Source organism: Tympanuchus pallidicinctus, unplaced genomic scaffold, assembly GCF_026119805.1.
Source record: "Tympanuchus pallidicinctus isolate F22 unplaced genomic scaffold, pur_lepc_1.0 scaffold13, whole genome shotgun sequence".
Lineage (NCBI taxonomy): Eukaryota > Metazoa > Chordata > Aves > Galliformes > Phasianidae > Tympanuchus > Tympanuchus pallidicinctus.
This window is the reverse complement of record NW_026294648.1, coordinates 16,135,948-16,162,635: the sequence shown is the minus strand read 5'-3', so window position 1 is coordinate 16,162,635 and position 26,688 is coordinate 16,135,948. Positions and strand designations below refer to the sequence as shown.

At 47.4% G+C, this 26,688-nt stretch overlaps 1 protein-coding gene across 6 annotated transcripts in view; it reads left to right on the top strand.

Moving 5' to 3' along the window:
• The window catches only part of PLS3 (plastin 3), a 44,764-nt gene that overhangs the window by 3,978 nt on the left and 14,098 nt on the right, over positions 1-26,688 (top strand). For 2 of the 6 annotated variants that reach the window (XM_052672973.1, XM_052672977.1), the window contains 2 exons: positions 1,586-1,731; positions 23,085-23,171. In XM_052672973.1, the coding sequence (XP_052528933.1) occupies positions 23,105-23,171 (67 nt within the window). In that variant the 5' untranslated portion in view covers positions 1,586-1,731; positions 23,085-23,104. Of the gene's footprint in view, positions 1-1,585; positions 1,732-13,979; positions 14,078-23,084; positions 23,172-23,970; positions 24,056-26,688 lie in introns of those variants that run through there. The other 4 variants (XM_052672974.1, XM_052672975.1, XM_052672976.1 and 1 more) reach the window with 4 other exon arrangements.

Sequence of the window (26,688 nt, the reverse complement as noted above, 5' to 3'; positions counted from 1 at the left end):
CAGCCCTGTGACTGCTGCCCATCAGTGTGGCACTGTTGTGTCCTCTGCTGCACATGTTTAGGTTTTGTTCAGCTGGATGTGTTGTTTCTCTCGAGCTTATTGGATGGCAAGGGTCTTAATGAAGGTGCCCCTGCTGTTGGCTTCTCTGGGGGAGTGCTGGGATGCTTTGGGATAGGTGAGGCATGGGTTGTGATTGTGCATGCCAGCATTTAGCATAGCTTTAGTCTTAGCCTGCAGTGCTGGCTTATGCAGCCCTGCAGATACCCAGCCCCGTCCCGGCGTAGTCAGATGGTACAACAAGGCTGATGCCATGCCTGGGGGGGATCAATCCCCATGCCCCCTCCTTTACATCAGTGCAAGGGATCTTGCTGTGCTGCTCAGCTCCTTCACAAAACTCATTTCTACCAGGTTTTGTTTTCTGCGCTTTAGCAGCATGCAGCCTAAGACTTTGTAGCATTGCCTACTGCCAGCGTGGGGTCAGGAAATCCTGTCTGTCAGGGATGGTTGAGCCCCATCACAAACCTCAGGATGGGCACTTTGCAGCACTGTGTGCCTGATGCCCCCGTTCCTGACAAGTAGTGGTTTTGACAGCAGCCCCAGGGTGGGACTTGGGCCTGTGTATGGCTGCAGGATCTAGTGCTGGGCAGCAGGCACCACTGGCTGTGTGTCTGAGATACGTTCTGGCTCTGGGTTTAACAGGATTGGTGAGCTCTGTGATCTGTCAGCCATACACACGGCAAACCCTCTTCTCTGAGTGAGAAGCAATGGAGCAAAGAGGCAGAAATCTCTGCTTCAAAGGCTGGGGGAGCAGGACATGCCAGCATGTGCTCTGCCAATACCAGGATGCTCAGTCCTGAGGTATCAAAGCTCTTTGTGCAATGGGCAGGGGCTGCTCCCAGCATGATGTGCCCAGGCCAGGCAGGGTGCTAGGGCATCCCACCAGCCTGACAGCTGTTGGCTTTTTTGGCCACAGATTAAAAATGTAAAGAATGACAAGCAAGTCCTGTCTGGCCCGCTTGGAAGAATTAGTTCAGGTGTGCTCCTCTAACAACCAGCGGGTCAGATCTGTGTTTTGTGGGTCTGGCCAACTCAGCGCTCTCTTTGTCACTGGGTTTGTGAATGACGTGGGGATGAAGAGGCAGCCCACGTGTCCTCAGTGGGGTTACTATCAGCAAAGAGCTGTTCTTTCTCTTTTTGCATGTGTTGCTGGTTGAGCCCTGTTAGTTTATCTTTGCCTTTCAGCAGCTGGGAGTCACGAGGATGGCGGCTGCCTGTGGAAATGCAGCGTCCCAGGCAGGCTGGTTGCTGGGGCTGTGCCCAGGTGGGATGCAACACACTCTTGCACCACCACAGCTATCCCCACAAGGCACGGTGGCCTCAGCATTACTGACATAAATAAAATAATTGCTGGTTTGACGCGCAGCTGAGGATGTGGGGAGCAGGACAACTGTCTGAAATGGGAAGCTCTGGTCAGGGTTGCGGCCGCTTGCTCATGTCAATCCATATGGGCCAGATGCTTATAAGCAGTCTCCTTGTCTCATTTCCTCCTTTGAAATGCTTACAGCTGTTTTTCCTGCCTCTTCAGTAGGTTTTTGTTCCTGTCAAAAGACTGACAGCTCACAGATGCTCCTGGGAGTCCCTGCTGCATAGCTGTGAAGAGAGACTGTTGCTGTGATCTTCAGAAGATAAGGTGTAGTGTCTCTGCTGGAAGGCTAATTTCAATGTTTTGGAGTAAGCTGGTTTATTTGTTTCTTTTAAAGCTGGAAGTGGCTTGCTGTGATGGGAGGTGGGAGAGCAGGTAGCAGGTGCTGTCCTTTGTGGGTGGAACAAGGTGGGAAGAAGGGATAGTGATAGTGAATATCACCTGGTGTTAAGGGGTATCTAGGGTCCCCTCATACTGCATCACTAATGAAATCTTAGGTTGAACTTCACAGCTTTGTGTAGATGTTTACCTTTTTCCTTGGAGACCAGTGACTGAGATGCCAGCAGTGCTTGGGGTGCGTCAATGCTGGTCCTCAGCTTTGTTCTGGTTCTCATTAGTCTACAGATCACAGATGGTCATTATTTCAGTGAATATTCACTTCTCTAGTGGAGCTGGATTATGAGTGCAATTAAAGAAGATAGCTAAACAGGGAAAATAATGGAAAGGCATTTAGCCCAGTGTACTTTCTTTTCTCTTCTGCCCTTTTTTGCGTTCTGCCAAGAGAAGTAATTGCAGACTTCTGTAATGATGTTAATAATCCAGCCCTGGTCAGGCAGAGAAGGGACTCTGGAGATACTCTTGCCAGTGTTTTGCATTTTGTGAATGGATGTTAAAGAAGCATCTGAAAGCAGTAAGAGAAGCTGTACATACCCTGTTTTAGACAAATTGTGCTGTAGGGAAGGTGGAGGTAACATGGTAGAAAGAACACCCCAACAAAAGGAGTTGTTGGGGTGTTGCCTGTATTAAGCAGAACCTAGAGGTCCAGTTATGTAGGAAGTCTGTGTGATCTGATTCTCTTGTAGGTGCTGACAGCATGTGAACCATTTCTGCCCATGGTGGGTTGCCTGTTTTGCCATTACCATAAATATACTAAACTTCCCTTATTTTCCAGTCATCAGGTCACTTTGGCAACTCTGCTTTGTCCTTTTCTTGCAATCCCAGCATCAGAAGAGAACAAGGTGTCCCAACAGATACTGTAGTGGTGTCAGAGAGGAAAGCTCCTTGCTTGGGATCCTGGTTGTATGTCTATGGCTGGTGGCTGCTTCCCTGCCTCATCCTCCCAAGGGCCCCGCTGTTGTGCAAGGAGCCATGGTTTGAATACAAAATATTTTGGGGCTGTGCTCTTCTGTTCTCAGCCCATGATATAAACGATACCTTGTAAGCTGTGTTTAGAAATAGAAAAGAAAGCGATTCTGATTCATGGTCTTTAGAGCGTTGTTCTTTAGACCAAAATACACAGGATAAATCTGGCCCTTCCCTCTATTCACTTCTCATAGCCGCCTTTGTTTTTTAATTTATATATCTTTTTATTCTAAATTTCTTCTATCCCCAAAATAGAACAGACATCAGTCTGCAAGCAAAGGTTGCCAGGCATTGGTCTTGTGGATTGTAGTGGTTTTTTTGGCCTGGTTGGACACTGAGCTCCACCCTACATGGACTTGGATTGAAAATAGCTTTTCTGCTGAAAAGAAAGGCTGTGCACAACTCATTCATGTCTTGGCTCCTAGGATGCTGGCGGCTATGGGAAGCTCTTCAGCTGCAAAATGTCTTAGAAAATCTGCTGCTAATGCATTGGAAAGTGTAGGGGTGACCCCTGTCAGCAAGGTGCGCAGTCAAGAGTGACTTCCTACCCATGCAGTTATTGCAGAGATGGAGTACAGTTTTTAGCTGTGCTTCTTGGCAGGAACTGAGAGTTGAAAAGTGTCGGCTGGCAACCATGGGCTCTGCAGTCCAGTGGCCTGGAGGAAGCTCCTAGTTCATCCTTATTAGTGGAGAGGGTTAGTTGGATGGGGGACTCCAGCTTTCTGAGAGGAGAGTCTGGGGCTGGAAAGGGATCCTGGCTGGGGAGATGCTTTTGCAGAGGGGAAGGTGCTGTGCTACCTAAATCTGTGAACTTGGCAGAGAGCCTGGTGAGAAATTGTATCTGTGCTGCACATTCGTTGGAGCTAGCAGCCCTAGCCCCAAAGCAGAACCTTGTATCATCCTGAATTCTTGGTGAGCAGCGTTTTGATGCCCAGCAAGAACCACAGTGATGTTTTAGGGGGTGCTTTTGGCGCTGGGCTGCCAACTGAGGTAAGTCTCGGCCCAGAAGAGCTGTAAGGCTTGGAGGTTGCTCCTGTCCTGCAGTTTCCCACACAGTCCTGTCTGTCTGGGCCTGAGCTGCACGATTTTCCATCGTCTTATTAAATTAAACAACTGAAAAGAAACCAAACATTAAGGGCAGGAGATTGACCAGTGTCTGGGATGATGATCTCATTCTGCCCTATGCCTATTAGAAAAGTCAAGTTCTAAAGCTAAGACTGCTGAGGCAAGTTGGAGTGGTTGGCTATAGGATTGCTGTCTTTGCTTTGGGCATCAGTTCTCTGCCTAGTTAAAGCTCAGCTGTTGACTCTTTGCCTTGTTTTATGTTGTTTTCCATTGTCCTTGGCCATGCTTATGAGGCAGCGAGTTGCTTCAGCAGTGCCAGCCAGTTGCTGTCCCCTGCCTGTTCTGCAGGGACGGTGGCTCGTGGTGTGGGACTCAGGCAGCCTCCATCCTGTACGGATGTTCTGGGTGAACAAAAGGAACAGGGGAGCATGAGGGAGGAACAGAGACGGGAGGAGAACAGGGAGCCCCTGCCTGGTGCCTGTTTCACAGCTATTTCTGACTAGCATGCTTCACAGGCCTGGAATGGTTTACATGACCTTGATGATCAAACGTCTCTCTGAAGTGCCTTTTTCACTTCAATTTCTGTGGACTCCGCCTTGGCCTGTTCTGTTTCTGGTTCTTCTAATCTAGGCTAGACTGCAGGAAAAAAAAAACTTCAAGATGAGGAAATATTGTCTCGTTTATAAAACCTTTGTAAACAATTGAGAAGCTGACTGTGGAAGGGCACCAGGAGGATTTTTTTCCTCCTGAAGTCTAGAGACAGAGCCTTCAGCCTTTGCCTAATTCAGCTGTGTGTTTTTACTTAAGCTGAGAGTCAACAGTCTATTAGTTCACCTCTCAATTTCTTAAAGTGGAAAAACTGACTCCTGCAGTTATTTCTTTACTACAGACATTTTTGTGCTAAAGGGACTGATTTCTTTTTTTTTTTTTTTTTTTAACTTGAAAAGAATGCTAGCAAGGCTGCTTTTAAACATTATATAAATGCAGGAAGTTTTATGAGGGGATGTGATTTGTTGCCTGTTGCAGAAGCAAGTCAAGAGAAGGAAAGCCTGCAGAACACCAATGCGGGAGCAATTGCAAAATAAGCAGAAGGAAGCAGAAAACATAAGGAAGAAAATCTAATGATGTGGGGTGCCTCAGACAGGCAGTGTGACTGTTCTGTACCTGTTTTTCCAGCACCAGGTGCTGGGGAGGCTGTGGTTCGGGGGGATGCTATGCTTTGCAGGAGATGTGGTGAAAGCAGTGCAGCAATGGTGTGCTTGGCTCTGGGTGCTGGAGGTCATCCTCCCCTTGCTCTGGGGCCCAGTTGTGTGGCTTCTGCCAGGTTTGGTGGGCACAGTTTCTTCTCTTGCCTTGACTCCAGGTGATGGGAGACTGTCCTGCTAGGAGAACGTAATGACTTGCAGGGCACTGGGGATGTCCTTTGAATCCCTACTGGATTTGCAGCATCTCATTGTGGTGGCAGGAAGCAAAGCTTAAGGAAAATCCTCTTTGTTCTGCCTTCTTTAAAGATCGACATATGAAAAGTATTTTCTTCCTAGAAGGGGAATAGGAAGGCACGTGATTCTGCACTCAAATTTTTACATGTGGGACTGATTTTTTTTTTTGCCAGTACGTTTGTGACTGATTTAGGGTTTGCCACAGCTGAGTGCACAAAAGATATTTAAAATGGAAGTTGAAGATGATGATGGATAACAAACTCGCACCTATCTGGGTTAGATGGAAGGTGATGTGCAGTGGGGTGCCTGTGTAATAATTGTGCTGTCATCTGTGTGCCACCTGTATGTTCTTCTGTGCTTGTCCTGTTGGAACCAGGGAATTGTAGCTAAAATCCTACTTTTCTATATGCCCTTTACCTAAATGTATGTTTGTAGCTTGGCAATGCAGGAGCTGACAAGTTGAGGTGTGATCCTGCTTGTGCATGCTGCAAGTCCCGTGTAACACTGGCTTGTCAGTGGCAGGAAAAGGAGCTGGGAGTGATGCTGTTCGTGTTGATGCAGTGGTCAGACAAGTCCCAGTTGCTCCCCTCCTTTTGCTAGAGGAGGTGAAGCTGCTGGGTAAACACTGAAGTTTTCAGTGTCTCCAGAACAGCTCTGCTGGAGTGGAAACTTAAACTCAAGCAACCCATCCCTGTGATTGGCAGTTGTAATTCATGAAGCAGCGTTTCAACTGGCTAAACAACATCTGAAGGGTCATAAATCCCAGGTCCTTGTTTACACTGCCGTTGCAATCTTGCGTTCCTTCTGATAATCAGCTGGGAAGGGTCTGCAGAGCATTGTTTGGGTTTGGAGCAGGGCTGTGGTTTTGAGATTCCAGGATGCTGAGTCTTGTCCCAGGGATTGGCTTGGATGCTCTCCTGCCTTGGAGCCTCTGTGGCAGGACCCTAATGAGCAGGCTGATGCTGGAGTCTTGTAATAGTCTGTAGCTGTTTTCTTTGTGTTAAAACAGTGTTTGCCTTCTGCTGGGCGGCTGCAGTGCTGCAGTGGAATATACATGCACACATTATATATATATATAATATATAGTAGTAATATAGTAATATATAATAGTATATATATACTCCTGTAAATCTTGTAGTTAAACATTTCCTTGGCCCAACATAGAACAAGGTGCTTTTTTCCAGCTGGTCACAGGATCAAAGGAAGTGAGTTGAAAAGCAATATTACAATTAAGCTTTTTGTTCCTGAATTCTGCACAAAACATTTTGCCTCCAAAAATAGACCGTGAGGACTTTATTTTTGGGAAATGCATAAGGCGTATGTGGAATTATCCCATTGTGATTGGTGTTGCAGACAGGCGGGGAGAAGGTTGGTCTTGCTTTTAAGAGCTTTTTCTGTGGTTGTAACACTTCTGAATGCATGTCTAACTGTATTTCCATTTGCTCTCCATTGACCTCCTTTAAGTTCCTTAGTGCACTTGGAAATTATGAGCAAATTTGGTCTTTGTTAAGGTAAAATCTACCTCTCCATAGAGGAGAGAGGGGAAACTTTACCTTCTGAGGACTGAAAATGTTTTGAGTGAGTGTCCTGGATGTCTGACCTCAACTTTCGTCTGTTCCTTTCTGCTCTGCTTGGCCAAAGTTAGGCCTAAGCTCTCTCTGGGGACACAGATAGGACATTCCGGAGCAATCTCGCCTCTGTCCTGCTGCTGCCCACCCCCTTTGTAATATTCTCGTCGATCTGATTTCCAGCTGGGCTCTTGCCACTGTTTAATACAAACCAAATGCTTTAGCAAAGGCATTGTAGCAGACTACTTATTGAAAACTTGAAAAATGTACATTGCTCCTGCTTGGCTAAGAAGCTCTTGGGAGCTACCATTGCTCTCCTGGACGGGTGGTTATGGCAGCCTCCACTTATAGCCATCGCTGATGGCATGGTCTTGCATGCCTCCCTCCCTTCCTCTGCCTTCTCCAAAGGGTGTATGACCTTTTGTTGGGTTATAGGGGATTGTTTTAGTCGATCTCTTTATTCAACAACTTCTGAAGGTTTATATAGGATGATCTTGGAAAGCCATTAAAGGCAGTGAGGTTCAGCAGTTCAGCCCTACGCTAATGGCCTTGAAACCCTCTCTTACATAAGCATCTTTATGTCTGGCACCAGTCAATAATTCACTTTAGTTGTTGAGACCTTGTCTATTGAACACCTAGTAGAGTAGTGCACTTCTAGTGCATTGCTGTTTCATGCGTTAGGCTCCCAGATAATACTCTGGGTCAGCATTTGGATCTCTTTGGCCTAATCTGTGTTGTACCTCCTGATATTATTGTTTGCTGCTAGAGCTTCCTGCCTGACCTCCAGTTGCTTTGTGCCTTTTATGAAGTAGTCTGCCTTGCTTAGGCTTGGCTTCATGTAGGATCTGTAAATGTATATATTTATTTTTTATTAAACTTGGAAACGTGAAGGTGTTTTTTGTTTTCCCCCACCACAATTCGTATATTATTATATTCAGTAGCAGCAATGGACTTAAGAGTGCAAGGAATCAGCAGTCAAAGCAAAGAATGGCTTCACAGCACAGAGATCAGCCCGCTGCTAGTAGCTTTCTTTATGGTCTGGAAAATATGAGGAAGCTTACTAATTAACAGCATAATGAGCTGTATGGTGAAGATGGCAGTCTAGAGACCTGAAGGCTATCTGTGACAAATTGCACTTTATGTGTGAGTCAGTGGCAATCCAATCTGATGCTCTCATCTTTTTACACATCAGAAAAAAAGTGCAGTGGATGTAGGGCTGCTGGAATTGGCCTCTCCAGTAGATCCATCCTACAGGAGATTTTCTGTTGGGCCTTTGGGAGGAACAGTTCTGGGAGAAGCCAACAAATGCAAGCCCAAAGCTAAATACCAGGAAAAGCTTCAAAGTCCCCTGAGGTAAAACTGTGGACTAGTCCAACGCAGCTCAGTTTGTAGGCCAACTTGCACAACTCAAAGAGCCATGTGCCAAAACCTTCATGTCTAATGGCTCTTGGCTACCTCCAGCATGTGGCAGGATGCCTGGCTGAGATACCATTAAGTCCTTAAAGGTCCTGCAGGGCTGGGCCGGGCACGTGACTGCTCTGACTGCATGGTCTTTGCTTTGACTTGCCAGTGGTGAAACCTTCCTGACAGCGATGGTCACCTGCTGGTGGGTTGTGTGGGGCTGAAGAGCCATCCGATGGCTGTCTCCCACAGCCTCACCACTAACCAGGATCATTCTGCAGCAAACTGGTCTGGACAGTGGTCAGCAACTGGTCAAATGCCTACTTACTGGTCTGAGAATGCCGTGATGACTGCAGTGGAGTAATCTCATCTTGCATATAGGTGGCAGATATGAAGCGATTCTTGACCTCTTGTTCTGCATAATTGCCATCTTCCTATAGTCCACATATTTATTTTGAGAGCCACATCCTTTTTGCTGTTATAATCTTGTTTTGGATATTATACCAATTTACTTTCTGCTTAGTAATCTAATAGGCTGCTTCTGTAGGCAAGTCACTGGTTGCACTTGGCACTGGAGATGGCTCTTGTTTGCTGTAGGCTTTAAATCAAAGTGAGGTAGAGTTGGTGGCTTTTGTACCAGTGTTTTAGTATTTGCTAAGTGGGTCCACTTGGAAAACTCCAGCTTGAGGTTGCTGGAATGTTTGTGGAGATGTTGCCACCAATCAGACTGCACAGCACTCATCGGTGGTGCGAGGTGACAAGGCTTATGGCAGACTGGTAGGAAGACACAAATCTGTACTGTACTTTGTATTGTGGTTCAATACAAAGAGCTAGGTTTTGATAAACATTTTGCAAGTTAACCTGAGTTTATTCCATGAGCATACAGTCCGTGTAGGCTTTCCAGGTTTCTCAGTTGTAAATGTGACTCAATTGGGCGCTGCCAGATAATGGAACAGAACAACTTCTCTGTTCAGAAATCATCTATTTGGGCAGTCACTTGTGTTCTTTGGTGGCATGATTCCAGTGTAAAGCATTATATCCTTGAACAGCGACTTATGATGAATAGTATTCTAGACTTAAGTGAGCAGAAGAATGCCTGAGCCACATACAGGCTAATGTACAGTCCTGGTATTTCAAGTGAGAGATGCAAAAGTGTGTTTGTGCCAACTCACAAACCCATTGCTTCTTGCTTTCTTCCCCTGCTGGTGCTGTTCTACTCTGTGTCAGATCCCCTGCTCTCTGCTTGCTTCAGTCCTCATCAACCTTCGCCATGTGCCATTGCAGTCACCCAGAGAAAACCTTTTCCTTGGAACAGGCTTAATGTAAGATATGTTTTGCATTGGGTTAGGTGGAGGTGCTTAACTGGCTTCAAAATATTCTCTGCTCCAGGTTCATTTCTGTTGCCTCTGCTTTGGCTGGAAGAAGGTATTGCAGGAAGGATGGGAAGTGCTCCATACTGCAGGAGCCCAGCTCAGCCCTATGCTGATTGCTTCTACCCTTGAAATGCAGCAGTCTTTCTGCAGTGACAATGCAGGAAGGGTTCCCAGCCCATGTGTTGTTTCTTGCTTTACAAACAAAACAAAGCCCTGTACTCTCCTTTGCCTATGATCTCAAGAGAATAGCTTGTTCTTTATTGTTATTTTTTTTTTTCTCCACTACATGTATCCCCTCTCCACACCCACCTCTGTCTTTAGAATTTAATAAAGTGGGTGACTCAGGACTAAATATAAAGCCTGCTTCCGGCATCATCTGCCTGTGTCTCATTTCCTGGAGCTGACATCAGTGGAGCCTCTGATTTCCTTATGAAATAGCAAGACATGAGAGATCCTTTGCACGGTGTTCTGGGCATACTTTCTGACTTCTATGGTGACTACATGGCTCCCTGTTCTAAGCTGGGAATAACTACTCGGTTAATTGCTGTGCTGAGCTTTGCTGGAGCACAGGGTGGATTGGGCAAGTCCTGGAGTCTGTTTTACACTAGAAATTCAGATTCTGGTTTACAGGCACTTTAAAAATGAAGACAAACTTTCAGACTCTACCACATATGCAGGTTTTTATTAAATAAGCATGAGCCTGACTAATGTCTTGCTTTCTTCCTGATGACAGGCTTGTTGAAAGAGTGGCTCAGAAAGCTTTTAAGGGGCAAATCTAGCAAAGACATTTCTTTTTTCTTCTTTAAACGGACTGATAAATTGAGGAGCTAAGGTCAAATGTTTGTTCCTTTGTTGTCAAAGCCTTATATAGATGTTTACATTGATGAAATGTACTTTGCAGTTGATCAGCCTCGGAAGGTGAAGGCAAGAAGTGCATAAAACCTCGAGGTATGTTAAAAAGCACAGGGGAGAGTGCTTCTATCCATCTATATATAGCTTCATTAAAACCCTTATCTTTAAAAAGAATGTGCACAGAATGGAGGAGGGGGGAGTGGTGGCTTGGTGAATGGTTGCTGATCCCAGCTACAAAATGGGATGCTGGCTGGTTATCAGCCTTGCTGTCTAAATCCCTGGCTTGCAGTGTGTGGTGTTTTTGCTAGAAATGACTATTTAGGCTTCCTGGTTTCTCTTCCACCTGGTTACTTTTTTTTTTTTTTTTTTTTTTTTTTTCTTTTTTTTTTTTTCTTCCCTTATATCCTCTCTTTTTGAAGTAGGAGGATGCTCTGGAAAACACTTGGGTACGGCAAGGAGCTAAGGCAAAGCATGCAGGATGTGTGCCTGTACTGCTGTGGGGAGGCTGAAAAGTTTAAGTAACCTTGGCTTTTCAAGCTGCTTGTGACTTGCCCTCCTGTTTTCCATCTCACAGAGCTGACCTGCAGCACCAGAGCAGGCATGGGATGGGCATGGTCCCTGCAGCAAGGAACTGGAGATGACTGCAGGCAGAACCCTTCCCATATTGCACCCTAGGGCTGCTACAATGTGTTTTCTGGGAACTTGTGCTTCACCTTGGGTTTCATTGATTATCTTATACAGTTTCCATAATTAACACAGCATCTCTTGGCATTGCTAACTAGGGGTAGAAAAAGTCTTCTGGAGAGACAGGAAAGCAAAGGGTCTGGGAGCAGGTGGAGGTTTTCCAGGATGGTGTGAGGAGGGGGACGAGTTGACCTCTGTGCTGCCTCACCTGGCTGGCAGCTCCTGCTCAGTAACCTCTGGAGGGCAAACATGCTTAGTGGCCTCCCAGTGAAACTTGGCAGCTGGAGCTGGGGAGGAGACGTGCCCTTACCTTGCGCAATGATGCGCTGGAGGGATCCTGTACCTGTGCGTCAGCATCAGCACCTCCCTGTGCTTGAAGGGTGTTTTGCTGACCCTGATAGCACCGCTGTCCTCCCCCCCTGTGTGAATCTTGTGATCGTGACGTGGTCTCTCCACATCCCTCCTGCACACAACTGGTGTTGGCAAGCTGACAGGGAGAGGAAGTCTTCACTTTAACATTGTATCCTCTTGCTACAGCAGTGCAACTGGGTCTCATGCAGGAGATCCTGCTCTGTTACTGGGAGAATGGTAAATCTTGAATGTGTTGTTGTCAGATTTCACTAGGTATGTTGCGTGCTCTCAGGTGGCTGGCAATGATGAGGGAAGGGCTCCTTGCTCTGGATATGTCCCTTACTTAGGAAGGGGTGGCTTCTGCTTTGTGCAAGAGGTGCTTTGTCACCCAACCAGAGTGACTTCTGAGCTCCTTGGGCATCCTGTGCTTCCCTAAAAGGCTTTCTTAGAGAGAAAGGAAGAGGAAAATACGCTGGTGTACTGAACTGACCATAGAACTCCTATTTTGGAAGAGGGCAGGAGCTGTGTTCTGGCTGTGCTGCAGGAAGCGGGCTGGGAGCAGCGTGTCCCCAATGCCGTCACCCACCCGGGGTGTGCCGCAGGGAGAGAGGCGCTGGCACTGCCTGAGCACTATTTTGGGCTCGGTTGTAATTGCAGGTTGCACCAATAGGGCTGGGTTTGGAGTTATTTAGAGAGCTGAGTGCTTTTAATTCTGGCTGCCACTGGTCCTCTGCAAATATAGTTTCATGCACACCCTGTGTGCGTAACTTCAGCTTCTCCTCACCCTGGAGCTGCTGAGCATCTGAGCTGGCTGTGGGGCATGGTGCCTTTTCCCTCCCCAGCAAAGGGAATGCTAGTAGATATTTGTCACCTAGGGAGCATGACTGCCACCTGAAGAGAAAATGAAATAAGTGGAGAAGCTGCCCCTGCAGCATGGGGCTGCCACCTACAAACCTGCAGGTGCTGCTTTTCTGTCCCAGCACCACGGATATGCTAGAGGCTTTCCTTTGCCCTTCCCTATTCCTGTGACAGCTCTGCCTTCCCTGCAACAGGGCTTGATAGATGAAATTGTCATCTAGTTTGAGGGCCAAGCTTTTGTATGATCTCTCCAAGACCTGTGTAACCTCAAAGCCTCAGTGCATCCTAACACAGCATGAGTTTTTACTGTGTGCTGTACCTGCAAGTAAAGCAGAAACAGAGAGGGTTTAAACTTCCTGGAATAAAGTTCTTTGACTCTGATGTGTGTTTGTACCGAGCTCCATCCCTGCTGTGGTTGAGCTCCTTGGATTCAGCTCTGCCATGATGCTGAACCCAGCTGCTGCTGCAGCAAATCGGAGCAGCGCTGAGGCTGCTCTCCCCGACCCCCACCTGACATGCAGACAACCTGGTCCTGTTGGCCTGAAAAGTACTTTTGCATTCCAACTTTTGTCTTTTGCATTTGCAATTTTGGGCATAAAAATGTCTATTTTGGTTTTCATTATATTTACCATCCCGAGGAAGCTGGCAGGTTGTGGGCTTGGAGCTGAGGTTTTGTTTTGTGTGCGTGCGTGTGCTTTTTTAAAAGCCTCTTTTTGAAACCCCACAGCTGGAAGCTAAATTTTCAGGTAATGCCCAAGAACTGGGGCCAGGCAATGACTCACTTTCCTGTCTGATGTAATTAAAAATAAAAAAAAAAAAAAAGGGAGGGGGAGAAAAGAAAGGAAAACAATGAGAAGCCTATTGGTCAAGTATTTTTTATAATGGTCACAGGTTCTTCAAATTCTTTACTAATACAAGTGTTCTGCTTCTTGGTAAGTGACATTCTCTCCTTTTTGCTCTCTGAGGGCTCAGATATTGTGGACCTAACAGGAGACTTCTAACATATGTGATTATTCTTTGGAAATCCTTTTGACCTTTTTGATAATGGATCAATTAAAAAAAATATATTAAAAAAAGTAGTGCATGATAGCATGGTGTTTTGGTTGGTTGTGTCTTTTTGGTTGGGAGCAGATGGTTCTGTTTCCTGTGGAGCAGACGGGGCTTAATTGTTGAGGTAATGCAATATAGTGCCGTGCCAGCTCTGAGCTTGGAACTTACAACCACGTTTGTGTTGCTTGCTTGTTTTGGTTTTGTTGCTGGATGGGGTCTTTTGGCTGCATTGTTTTTTGTTTGGAAGAGCAGTGGTGTGAAGCAGTGGGCGCTTGGCTGCGCCTAGAGGTCTGGCTCCTCATCGCATCCGATGGGCTGAAGGCATCCACCAAACAAGAGCACCAAATCATAGAATGATAGGCTGTCATAGGGAGCACAGGCTCTTGGCTGCACGCGCTGGGAGTATTTAATCTGTAACAGTGAAGATAACCAAGAAACGAGTTTGCTTGCCTAACTTTCAGTGCCTCGTGCTGCTGAGCAATGCTGGCACGGGTCCTGGGCTGGGGCTCCCAGTCTGTGGGATGCTCAGTGCCGCCCCGCTGCCCGCTCTCCCCATTGGGTGGCAGAGCTGTGGGCTCTCCCTGTGCTGTGGGTGTGGGAGACGCAGCAGCTGTGCACGGCATTGAGTCGGCGCAGCGGGAGCGAGGCGAGGTAAGGGCTGTGTGCTGCTCACTGCCCCGCGGCTGCCGGCGTTGCTTCTTGTTGCTTTCCTTATTCTTCCCTCTGCAAAATGTATAGCGATTGCTGGCATGGTAGTGGCAGCAGCGGGGTAAAAAGACAAATAACGAGTCTTTAATCTGGTGGAGAATCGTTGCTTATCTGTGCACCTGATTGAGCTGGGAGTGTAAACAGAGCACAGCGGGTGCTGGGACTGACTTTGCATTGCTGGAGCGTTCTGATCATCAGTGAGCGCTGAGGGTGTGCCTTCCCAGAAACCCATATGGGGCACGTCTTCCCCTCTTTTAAACTGCTTCAACTTGCAGCCGGGCTGGAATATTTTAAACTTATGCCTTGCAGAAAGAGTGGGGAGCTGTGGGGAAACGGCTGCTGGCTTTGGTGGCTGCTTGGCTTTCAGGCTGTGTTGCTGCGGGGGTCGGGCTCCAGCTGCTGCTCTGCTGTGCATTGGGAAGTGCACGTGGCACTGCAGGCAGAGGCAGTTTGTTTCCAAGCTGACGAGTTCATCTCGGTTGCATTGTTTTCTGGCAGAAGCACCAAAGTCTGTGGTGCTGGGAGCCGGGATGGACCTCCCCAAATGCTGACTGTAGCACTTCTGTACACCAAATAGTGAATACCAAATACTGAAATGCTGGAAAAACGTGGACTTAAGGTGTTGGAAAATCATGCAGCACTGCTTTTTCATAGCCTGGTTTTGTTTATGCTCAACCTTTCACTCTCAGGTGTCACTTAGCGATGTTTCACTCTTACTCTGCAATGGTTCTACGAAACATCTGGCTGGGAGGAGGGATTCTGCAGCTGGAGCTCTCCTGCCCTCCCAGAGCTGGGATGGGCTGAGTGCTCAGAATGGGTTCCTTCCCTACACGTCTGCCCCCCGGGAACAAAGCAGTGTGGGGTCCCAAGAGACCCAGCTGTGAACTGTGCTCATCAAGGTGTGTTCAGCAGAGATGAGTGCTCCAAGTACGAGTGTGCGGCTGTGAGTTTGGTACCTTTGCTCCCTCCTTGCTGTTTCAATTTATGTTATGGAGAAGTGTGAGGAACACCCTGCTGTCAGTGTAAACCTAATGTCACTCTCACAGAATCACAGAATTGTAGGGGTTGGAAGGGACCTCCAGAGATCATCGAGTCCAACCCCCTCTCACAACAACCTCCTGGGAGGCAGAGAGTAGCTCCCTTCTGTTCTTCCAACTTTTCACATTAATCTTTGAGATTAATGTTTCTGCCTTTGTTAAGGGTAGATAGGATCTCTAGCATCTTCTCTAGAGAAAATGAGTGTTGAACTTGAATGTTTTTTTTCTGCTTCCTAAAGCCACTGGGACAGCCATGCAGCAGTGCTGATTTATTGCAATCTGGCATTGTTTCTTGCTATGAATTGAATTGCTTTGACTTCTTTCCCCTTTTCCCAAGTACTTTCCAAACAAGATTGCAAGTAGCAGAGGAATAGTAGAAAAAGATATTTCTCCTTTTATCAGTAGCTCTGTTCAGTAAGAGATCAGCTAGGGTGGAATTTGTGTTCTTCAGATGCTTCTGAAACATAATGCAGTGTGAAACATAATGAGACATTCAAGGCTTGGTTTGTAGTTTCTGATGTTGCAGTATTCATTGACACACTTCTCTCCCAACGTTCATTGTCTGCTGCACGGTTGTTGGGATTTCAGTCCTGGCTGTGCAGCCTCAGGACAGCTCTGTTCACTTCCGAGCTGATAGAACAGTCTGCAACAAATGGTTTGGCTGTGGCTGTGCCTTTTGAAGGACGGCACAAACCTCACCCTCCCACAGCTAATTGCTGAAGCGCCCTATCATCCAGCTCACCAGGGACCAGCAACGTCACGCTGGGTGTTTGGCTTGCGGGAGCTTGTTTGCTGGCATGGAACAAGCAGTGACTGTGCTGTGATTTAATTTAGGGATTGGGTTGATTTCTCTTCCTGGAGAGGCAGGAATTGTAACTGGCAGACTGAGAAACACTGTTCTTAATAACGAAATATTCATTATCAGTAGCTCCACCTGCCAAGCAGAGGTGCTGCCTGGGAATGGCTGTTCTGTAGCAAACACGTGGGAGAAACTCTCAGAGCGTGGAGCTTTTAGAGCCAAGGAGCCCAGCCTGGGGCTCACTGATGCTGTAAAGGCACCTGGCAAAAGCAGCGAGCTGTTGTGGAAATCGTGCAACGGCTCAAGCATCTGTTATGATTTCTCAAGGAAGGGAAAGTCTTTTGGACCAAGGAGCAGCATCCTGCGTGATGCAGGGTGGTGGGTTGGGATGGGTCTGGGCTGTGTGGCCACAACCGCCTTGTATCTGTGAAGGGCTTTAGCCAGCTGTTGTGAGCCAGAGTACAGCCTGAGGCCCAAGTTTGTCCTTGTAAGGAACTGGGCTGATTTCAGGCTGAATATTGGGAAACGGAAGTATGCATGCCTGAAGAATGTCGGGGGGTAACATGCAGGTTTCAGCAAGCAGGCCCCAGTCGCTCCTGGGGAAGGAAATTTGCTCTGATTCACCCTTGTGATCCTCATACCTTCTTGCTCATGCAGGCGGGGCATCTGCTGCTTTCCCACTAGTGCTCTGGGGCTCCTGCTGTAGGATGAAGGCTGCCTTGTAGGGTTTTGTGCATAGGTGCAAAGAGAGGACCTACCTCTTTGTCGTTTGTGGTTAAGAAGCAGAAAAGGCAGAAGGAAACGTTTAATGTTCTTCTTTTCTGGGGGGGGCTGCATAAGAATGAGGATTACTATGAGCATAAGAATTTCCTGAGAGGTTAGCATGACTTTTCTGTGCCGGAGCCAGGAATTAAAATCGAGCCTTTTGAGGCTCAGTCCATTAGCTGACATGTGACCCCTGTCATTCCCCTTCTTGCATTTAGGTTTGAATTCTCTCTGATGGATTGGTTTTGCACGAGTTCCAGACGGGATGAGTCTTCAGCTCTTCCTTTCCTGAGAGGTCTTGAAAGATTGACCTGGTTCACTCTTTAATAAGGAATTAATGGGCAATATTTTTCATCCATCTCTTGCTGATCTCAGGTGCTTTGCAAATGACCCTGGTGGACTTGGAGCAGTGAGGCAGATGGGGTGTTGTACTTGGGAGCCTGCAGTGTGGTGTGGAGGTGGCATCCAGACCTGAGAAAGACTTTTCCTCCCTTGTGCAGATGGAGCGGGGTGTTTGTGTTAGTTTGACTACTTTTCCCATCCCCTTCCAGCCTTTGGGCAGTTGGGTACTGTGTGGCTGAGCATCCTCAGATTCTTGCTGTTTTTCTGCTTCTGTATTTACAAGACAGAAAAAATTTTCTGTTTGGCTGCATCCCAGAAAGATACCTCGGCTGAGCTGGAGACTCTGAGGCATGTGAATTGGCTGGTGGCTTCAGCAGTTGTTTTTAATAAAGATTTAATAGGATCAAAGCTAGTGAATCTGGTTCTATCCTGCAGAGAGAGAAAACAGTTTGCAAAAAGCAAAGGATTGGTCTGTCCAGGTTTAGGAAAATTAGTTTGCTGCAGTTTCCATACAGCTGGAGTTGTCCTTGCCTCTGTGCAGCACTGGTTCCTGCTGTGCATCTGCACAGAAAAATCCTGGCGTTCTTCTAGCCAGATCTAGCTGGGAAAAATTAGGCTTTTCACCTGGACCTGCTGGAGGAAAGTGTGTAGCCAGAGGTGGGTGCCCCAGGGCACTTCTCTGGATCCAGAGAGCTGCTGGTGATCCAATTGCAGGGATGGGCTCCAGAGTGCTCCTCTACTCCTGATGGCTTTGACAGATTTTCCTCATAGTGGTGAGGAGTTGTGTAACAACGGGAGGGAAGTCTCATCATCTGCTCCTGGATGAAAATAAGCATAGCAGAGAGGGATCTGGAAAAGCAGAGCTGCTAATGGGATTTGTGCTGGTGTAGAGGTGCTTCAAAAACAGCAGCAGGAAGTAACATTGTATCAGGGTGGGAAAGAGGAGACCTTGGTCCTTCCCTGCCATGCAGTGAGCTGCTGGTGGGGCACAGACCTGGGATGGACAAGTTGAAGGGCAGCTATTTCAGGGAACAGGACGTGCTTAGATAAAGTCTGTATTAAAATCTTCGGCCTGTGTGGTGCTATGCTTGAATGGGGAGAGCTATTGTCCCGTTGAAATAAAGCTGAGTGTGGGTATTTGCTCTGCAGGCATGAGAGCCTGGTGCTGTTCAGTCATTAAATAACACAGGCTTAGGGAGCAGAGCTGAAGTTTCAGCCTGGGGCATGTGGAGCTGTAGAAATTGGTTGGGGTGGGAGAGCCACAGTTGTAGAATGCAGCTCAAGTCCAGCACTGCAAAGCAATGCTTGCTTGAAGCCTGCATGCACCTCCCCTCCCAAGGTAAGGAGGCAGCTCACCGAGGTACTGGGGTTACCTCTACTTTGCATGCAGGAGTGCTGTGCTCGTGCAAAGAGCAACAAGCAGCAAACTCGCTTCTGGGGGATGGTTGTTGCAAGAGGGTCTCACCACTGGCAAGATGTTGGGTGCGGTTGGTGCAAGATGAAGGCCTGGCAAGGTGTGGTTTCAGCCTCTGACCAGTGGCTGTCTGGAAGGCAGTTGCCAAATTCGAGTCTCTGTGCTTCCTGATTGCTTGCCAAAAACCACACGTAACGAGTGAGCACGGTCCTGGGGAGGAAGCTGATGAACAAAACAGTTTCAAATGCACACTGGGAAGGAACAGGAGAGAATGGATTGCTTGAATTGGTTTTTGCTCAAAGGCCATCAGTCCCTCCGCTTCCCTGTCTCCCCAAAAAGCAGCAGTGAGTGTTTATCTTGGAGGGCTCCCCAGACCAACTCTGCATGCCACGAGCTCTCACTTCTTCCTTCAGCTGTCAAGTTTGAAGCTGCTGTCTGCAAAACCCCAAAGGCTTTGCTTGGGCTGGACCAGAAAAAGGAGCCAGCAGAGCTGCTGGGTGTGCCGCTGCTGAGTGGGGGTTGGTGTGCATGTGTCCGTCTGTCTGTCCGTCCCTTGGCAGATCAGAAGCTTGCAGCGTTGTGCTGGGTGGGCATGCAGCTGCTGGCCCTGTGGGATGGGCTGAAACACACTTGTAGAGGACTGCAGGGGTTCTTGTAGCCCGGCTGTCCGGCATCTTGTTCCTGAAGCAAAACTGACACTTGCTGATTAGTGGTCAGAGATATGCAAGTTCTGAAGTATTTTTAATTTACTAATGCTGACTGATTTGCCTTCTCGTGTCTGGAGCCTCTGTCATGAAATGACAGCAAAACCACAGGTTCCTCTGAAAAGGGGAATGCATGCTGCGTGAGTCACTGCTCCCAGACGGGTCCTATCTCCTTTTCTTTGTCTGTCTTAATCAAATGGAAAAGGGATTTTTTTAATACATTTTTGTTGACACTTTAATGTGTCTCTGTGTGTGCCTGTTTGAGTAAATAAGTTGGTGTTGTTAATCAGTCAGTTGTAGAGGTATTAGAATGGGGTGGGCCTGGGAGGGACAGAGCAGCTCAGTTTTCAAACGAGTGCAGAGCTGCTAAGAAAGCAAATTCTTCCATTTGGATCAGAAGCAAATTCCAGCTCTGTTTCTGTTGGAAGAGTGACTCGCTGTCAGGAAATATATGGTTGCCGCATCCTTTTAAAATTGAGTGAATCCTTCATCTTTCAGGAATATATGCGACTGTTTTATTTCCCTTCCCACCAATCCTCTGTGTGGGACGCAGCTCCCAGCGCTTCCCTCCTGGGTCTGTGTCTGAAGACCCTTTATGTGGATGGCAGTGTCTGGAGCTGCTGTCTGAGCAGTCCGTTCTCCCAGAGGCCCCAGTTAGCTCCTGGTGCTTGCACCTGTGCTGCAAGTGTAGAATGTGAGCAGAGGCTCCCATCCCTGGGATGGAGCATCCCTGCTTCGGCTCGTCTCCAGGTGGCTCACAGCTGTGGGAAGCACAGGGGCTGGGGGGACTGGATATGACCTGCCAGTATGGCAGTTCTGTTTGGAGCACAAATAAACGGGCCCTGAGTCAGTGGTTGTGGTGCATTTAGAAGCTATAAAGCTTGTTTACACAGAAATATGATGCAGCTCCTATCTGGGAAGGGAGTTGATATTAGAAAACCTGAGATGTGCTTACGGCAGCTCTCATCTGCAGCAAAGTGAGGTCTTCCAAGTGCAGTGTGGCTGTGTGCTATGGGAAGCTGCTGCTGCACCGTGGTGGCGGGGAGCCCCACAAACTCTTGCTCCATGTCCATGGGATGGAGGTAGGACTTGGGGTGGGGTTGAGCAGGAATTGCATCTCGATAACACTCTGTTTCGGTGCACATTAACCAGTGAGCCTTTCCATTTATACTTTTACACCAAGTGTACAAAATGGGTGTGGGATCACTTCCTTCTGTCATCTTTTGTTTCCCTCATTCATTCCTCTTTCTTTCGGTCCTTCCTCTACAATGGGACTTTTAACCACAGTTTGTCTCTGGCCAGCGTTGCATGCCCTGCCATGTCTGAGGCTTTGCCCAGCACAAGTCAGTGGGACGTGGTGAGGCATGAGGACTGCTGTGCTGAGTCTGAGACAGCTGATGTGTGATGGCCAATGCTGCATTACAAAGGGGGTTTATGTCTATGAAGACAAAGCCGATTGTTTAAAAATACATCTGAATGAAAAACACAATTCTGAATGCCCTTGACTTAGCTATTTAAAAAAAAAAAAAGAAGAAACAAAGTAGAAAACTGAAAAGCTTTTCCAGCCTCTCCAGTCCCGTGTGCCAAGTGGAGGTGTAATCCCTTCCTCTGGGGGAAAGGAGGGATGGGGGATCGACCCAAACATCATCCCCAGCAGCTAATCCTGCTGGAAGCTCCCAGCCTGTCTGCTTGTAGCTTGCTTGGCCTGCTGACCTTTTCCTATGCTGTGTTGTTGTATCTTGCTTTTCCCTTCTCAGGCTGTACCAAGGTCAGGTGTCTGCTTTTTTTTTTTTTTTTTTTTATTTATTGGTTCAAGTTGAGAGGAGAAGGGAAGAAGGAAGAAAGTGATGGCAAAACAGAGATCTCTCTTATAGACTTGCAAAGATGAAAAGCATAGGGACTGGAAAGGAAATTGTTCTTTAAGTGAAGATCCACACCAACAACAACTGCAGGGCGTATCCAGAGTGTGATCATTCCCTGATAAAGTCAAACAATGCAGCTTTTATTTTATTTCAACTGCTCATTCTGCTGTTAAAGATGGGAGAGACAGCAGCAAGCTAAGTTTCGATTAGGGGTTAGATACGGATGTGTTTGGAAATCTCTTTTTAAGGGAAGCTTTGATGGTTTGAAGGTGAATTGGCATAAACGAGGCTTAGGCAAATAGTAGTCAGCTCAGCCTCTCCTGCCAGGGTGATTCCATGCATAGCCAGAACTGCTGCTGATCTTGATACCAGCGTTTTTCTGCCAGTTGTGAAATCCACCTTTGGTAGCGTGCACTGAGATAGCTCAGAGCTGACTTTTCTTGCTGAGCAACTCCTCTGTCCCTTGGAAAAGCACCCAGGTGTTGGAGGCTTTGAGGATGGGGCTGCACAAGTGCTGCAGGGGGAGCTGGCTCACTAACAGCCAAGGTCCTGGTCTGGTGGCTGTTACAACTTTTACCATGGTGCTTTTTCGCTCCATCAGCCTGACCCAGGTTTTGCAGTAATTCCTCCTCTGCCCTGTTCTTGTAGTACAAGCCTGGAAATGAAGGTCATTGAGCTCAGAGGTGGGCTCTGCTCGACTCTCCTCTGTGTTCTGCAGTGATGCAGCTTCTTGGTGCCTCTTCCTGCTGCTGGCACCCATGGGTGCTGCGTTCCCAGGGTGCCACGCCTGCCCATCGCTCTCATCTCTAACGACTTTCCTCTTTCCAAACTGAGTGAGGTGTTGCAGAAAGTGATTATTTACAGATAGGCAAACTCGGGGTTCTTAACCAAACAAGTGCTTGTGGAGCAGCTGGGAGCTTCAAACAAAAGAGGTTTGCTCATCACAGCACAGGCACTGTTGAATCCCAGCCTGGGTTCTCACTCCAGCCAAGAGACAGCCCTTTGGGATCCCCTTTTCTGAAGTTCTGTAAATCTGCATTCATCCCTTTGCTCGCAGAGAACCAGGCTACGTCTGTTCCCATAGGCAGAGGAGGAAACCTTTTAGTCTTTCGCTTTGTAGGTAACAAAGTGAGAGCTGGAAAGTCTTGGGTTGCAAATCTCTTTGGAAGTTGCATGGAGCCTGCCCACATCCCCATTTTTAAAAGCGCTGGGCTGTGTTCAGCAGCATGCACCTTTTTGTTCCTGAGAGGCCACTGCACAAAGTTTGTCCTGTTTGCACCTCCAATAAATCACCAATCTCTTCTGTTTGTATTGACCAAAGTGCCAACATCATCTACTGCTGCTGTCACAAATGTCACAGGAAGGGGACGTGGGCACGTCCCTGGCATTTTATCATCCCTATGACCATACCTGTTCTCCAGGCTAGCAGGTAGCACCGAATTGGATTTTGGAAAAGAGGATTACAACACATGCAAGAGACTGACTCCAGGAAATCAGTGTTTATTCAGTTTTGTTGTTGAAAAACAGTCTGTTTCCTTTGAGCAGAAACTATCAGTATGCTACTGTGTGCAAAAAGACCTTTTTGAAGTACTATTCAGAATCTTTGTTGTTTGTTTTTGGTAGTTGTGTGCTTTTCTGTGGGCAAATGGGCAGGCAGAGCCAGTCCTTCACTCTTGTATTAACATTTAAACTCTAGGTTTGTGTTGTTCAAAGCTCTGAAAACCCCTGGATGTGGGAATTCTTCCCAACTGCAGCACACACCTGCAGTGGTTGCCTTAATGTGTGCAGAACAACAGCCTGTAAAATAAATACACTGAGCTAAATATTAACAAAGCGAATGGGATTTCTGACTTGGTAAGGAGTGCATTTCCCACTTCCAAGTTTCATGTCTAATTTTCTTATTGGAAAGGCAAATGTGGCTTTGAGAGCTACAGTGGCCTTAGTGCTGCTTATTATTATACTGCTGTTCAGAACTGCCTGTGTTTGAGTACAGCTTGGTTTCACACAGTGCCCTTTTCTCTGTTTAGGTCCTCCCTAAATCCATGAGATGGCTGTCACCATGCAGATCTCCAAAGATGAGCTGGAGGAACTCAAGGAGGCCTTTGCCAAAGTTGGTAAGTGGGGATGGGGAGGGCTCCTTGCCTCTGTCTACTGTGTGCTTGGAGCGAGTTTCTCCCACCCCTGGGAGTAGCAATGCCAGCAGGACGTGGACACTCTCCTGCTCTTCATGCCCAGGAGTCACTTGGCAGCATCACTGCTTCTGAGTGTTGCTTCTAGCCAAGGAGCACAAAGGGGAGGCCTGGTACTTTGGCCAGGCAACACTTGATATCATAGAATCATAAAGGTTGGAAAACACTTCTAAAATAATCTCATCCAACTGTCAGCCCATCACCCCACTGCTTTGGGACTTGGTGCTGGGAGTGCTGGTTTGGGCTGTTTTGGCAGAGGGGAAATGTAGATGCTACACTTCTGGTGTGTGGAGGCACTGAGTTGGGTGTGCATGCAGCAAAACCTAATTAGTAGCTGCATACCTGGCCATCACCTTTGGTGATGATAAAATGCTGTGTGGGTACTGTGGGCCCTCTGGTGGCTCCGTGTCTCTCTGGGTCCCACCTCCCTGGCAGCGGGAGATGCTCTGGGTTGCTCTGCCTGCTCCCACCCTTCCCCTGGGCTGGTGTGGCAGGAGCCCATTGCAGGCTGTATAGGGAAGCTTAGATGGGCAGAGAGCTAACATGATGGAGAGAAATTGTTTTCTGCTGCTTTGGCTTCCTCATAGGGCTTATGGGAGGGAGGAGTGGGAGCAGGGTGGCAGCAGCAGGCTGAGGTCAGAGTCTGCAGCTGGGGCTGGGAATGGGCGGGAGTGGGTTGTGCAGAGGCAGGCCAACCCCCACTCCCCTCCCAGCTGCACATCCGTGGTGCTCAGATCTGCCTCGCATCTGATGAAAGCTCTGGCTTGCTGTCAATTCACAATCTGCAGCAATAAAAGTGGATTTCAAAGGTAACCAATTCTCACAGAACAGTGGTGGGACGTGAAGCAAGTTGAGCTTTTGGCAGTTTGCTCTCCCATTTTTGCCCTTCCCCTAAGCCTTTATGGCAGGTAGAAGTCAGTTGGCACAGAGGGAGGAGAGTGACCATCGTGCTTCTCAATGCATAATGTACTTCTAAGTGCAGACGTTGTTGAAAATAGGGTGCAGGTAGCCCATTCTGACCTTGGGTAAACTAAAATGATTAACCTGTTGCAATGGATTGGCTTTTTGTCAGTGAGGTTGGTTGTCTACCTTTGCTCTGGGAAACCTATTCAGATAGTGATTTATGTTAGGAAACCAGCTTGCTCTAAGGGAGGTGGATCTCTGTTCAGTTTAAATGGAAGCGTCAAAACTTAAGTAACAAGAAATGTGGTAATTAACCATTAGTATATACCCACAGGTGTGATGAGCTCTGCTTGTCCTTTTAAAAAGCCTTTGGTTTGTGTGGTTTAGGCACAGCACAACCTACAGACACTGCCGTGGTGTTTGTCAAGAGCATCTTTACTGCTCTCTTTTGTGCCTGAAGGAGCCACCTCCACCCTGGGCTCTATAACTGTCTAGGATGTTATAAGGTACTGAAGTTATCTGCAGCTTGGACAAGCAGCTCCCAGCATTCAACAACCAGATATTGCTGCTTCTCTGTTTGCTCTTGGCCAAACGGTGGCACTTGGTGGAGAAGGAACAGCGCTACAGAATCTGCAGTCTTGCTCTGCTTATTTATCTTCCTTCTCCCTGTTCCTAGTAAGCAGAGATAAGGATCTTTTCTGGAAATGCAAAGCGCTTAAAAAACAACGCAGGCGAACATTTTGTTCGATGCTGCAAGGTGGTAAAACAATGCTCTGAAATGCTAGCTTATGGCAAACAGGGATCTGTGACCCCGCTCCAGCGTCCTGCTGAGAGCCTGTGTCCTTAAAAGGAAATGTGTGGTTACTTTCCCCTCTTGCATCCTGTTATTTAAGCTATTTTAAGGACTTGTCTGGAGGAAGCTGAGCCAGAGCTTGAAGCAGCTTTTTGGGGTTTTGTTTTTTTGTGGCTTTGCTGCGCCACCTGCATATGGGCAGAAGATGGAGCCATCTATCACTGCTGTGACCTTTGGCAGGTTGAGCATGCTGGCACGATGCATCTTTCAGTGGAAATAGGAAACTTCAGATGTGCTGTAGTTTCCTTTCCATCAGGCAGATTATAATGAATCCAGGCTGTAGCTTGTCTGGTAAAACAATTTTGCTTTCTTCCATTAGTAATTCTGGATCGTATGCCGAGGGATTTTGTTTGGGATGGCTTCTATTTTGACAGCCTCTTCAGCTGTCAGATGCCATTTCAGGTTTTGTTAGGAGCAGGATTTTAGACCCCCTCCTGTCTGAATGCTGGCCCTGTTGCAGGACATCCAGCAAGGCACCATATGGTGGATCAGCAGTAATGCTGCACACAATTGCAGCTTCCTGGTGCTGCAAAGGTGAATCTTGTAATGCTGCTACAAGATATACTGACCGTGTTTTCAGAGGGGGAGCGTGAGTAGGGAGGGAGCTGCCTTGTGGGATGGGGTTTCAGGCCTATTTGTCGTGCTGACAGGGCTGTGGCATTACGCCTTTTTGACATGCTAGGGAAAGAATGGGTCCACATTCCACTGCACAGTGAGCTGCTAGTTACTGGGCTCTGCTGCCAAGCCAAATCCATGGGCTGGCACATCCAGCAGGCTTTAACGCTTAACTGTGCCTTTCTGTGGCTGAGCAGCTAGAGCTTGACATGAGACTGTCTTTACTGGAAGAACTCTGGCTTGGTGTGGGGTCTTGCATCTGAGCCAACAGACCTGCTTTGCTGGTAGATCCCCTCCCACAGAGTCTGGGACGTAGGTGTCCTTTTAATCTTTGAAATAAATCAGTGACGCTTTTTCCCAGGATGCTGTAGGAGAGTAATTCCTAGAGGTGAGTGTTTGGGATGCTGTTAAGCGTTGGAAGGACTGCGTGGTGGAGACCCAAGGGTTTGGGGTGCACTAAGGTGTGTTTCTCACCAGTAAGAGCTCTTCCAGTTGGTTACGTTTTATGATGTAAAGTTTCATTTTTAGGTGGTGAGCTGACTGGAAGGTGGGATGAACAAGAGTTTCTGGATTCACCTGTTTATTTGGCAGCATGGCAAAGGATTGTGGTTGGTTCATCCAAGCACAGGCTCAAGCAGTGGGTGTTGGCTTAAGGCGTGCTGGAGGTGAAACTGAAGTTCTATTTCAGGTTAATGGGCCCCAGAGATTAGCAAATCTCTTCCCTATCTATGTGTGTGTTTGTTTTTTTTCTCCTGGATATGAGATAGGAAAAAGATGCATATTACGTGGTTAGATTTAGCAGTAAGAAAGAAAGCTGTAACGGAAGAAGTTGTCATTTATCTGCAGGGGAAATAGCTCACTGATGACATCTCAGACTGGACTGTTTAACGAAGCTTGCCTTTGTAAGCTTATATTATTTTGGAATAAAACTCTGAAATTGAAGGCCAGACAGCAGCCAGTTGCTATCATTAATCATTGTCCCTTACCACTTTAATTCATCAGCATTATTGTAAACACTGACATCTCATGAAGTAGTTTAATGTATTTATTAATTGGCTGGACTTGATGTTG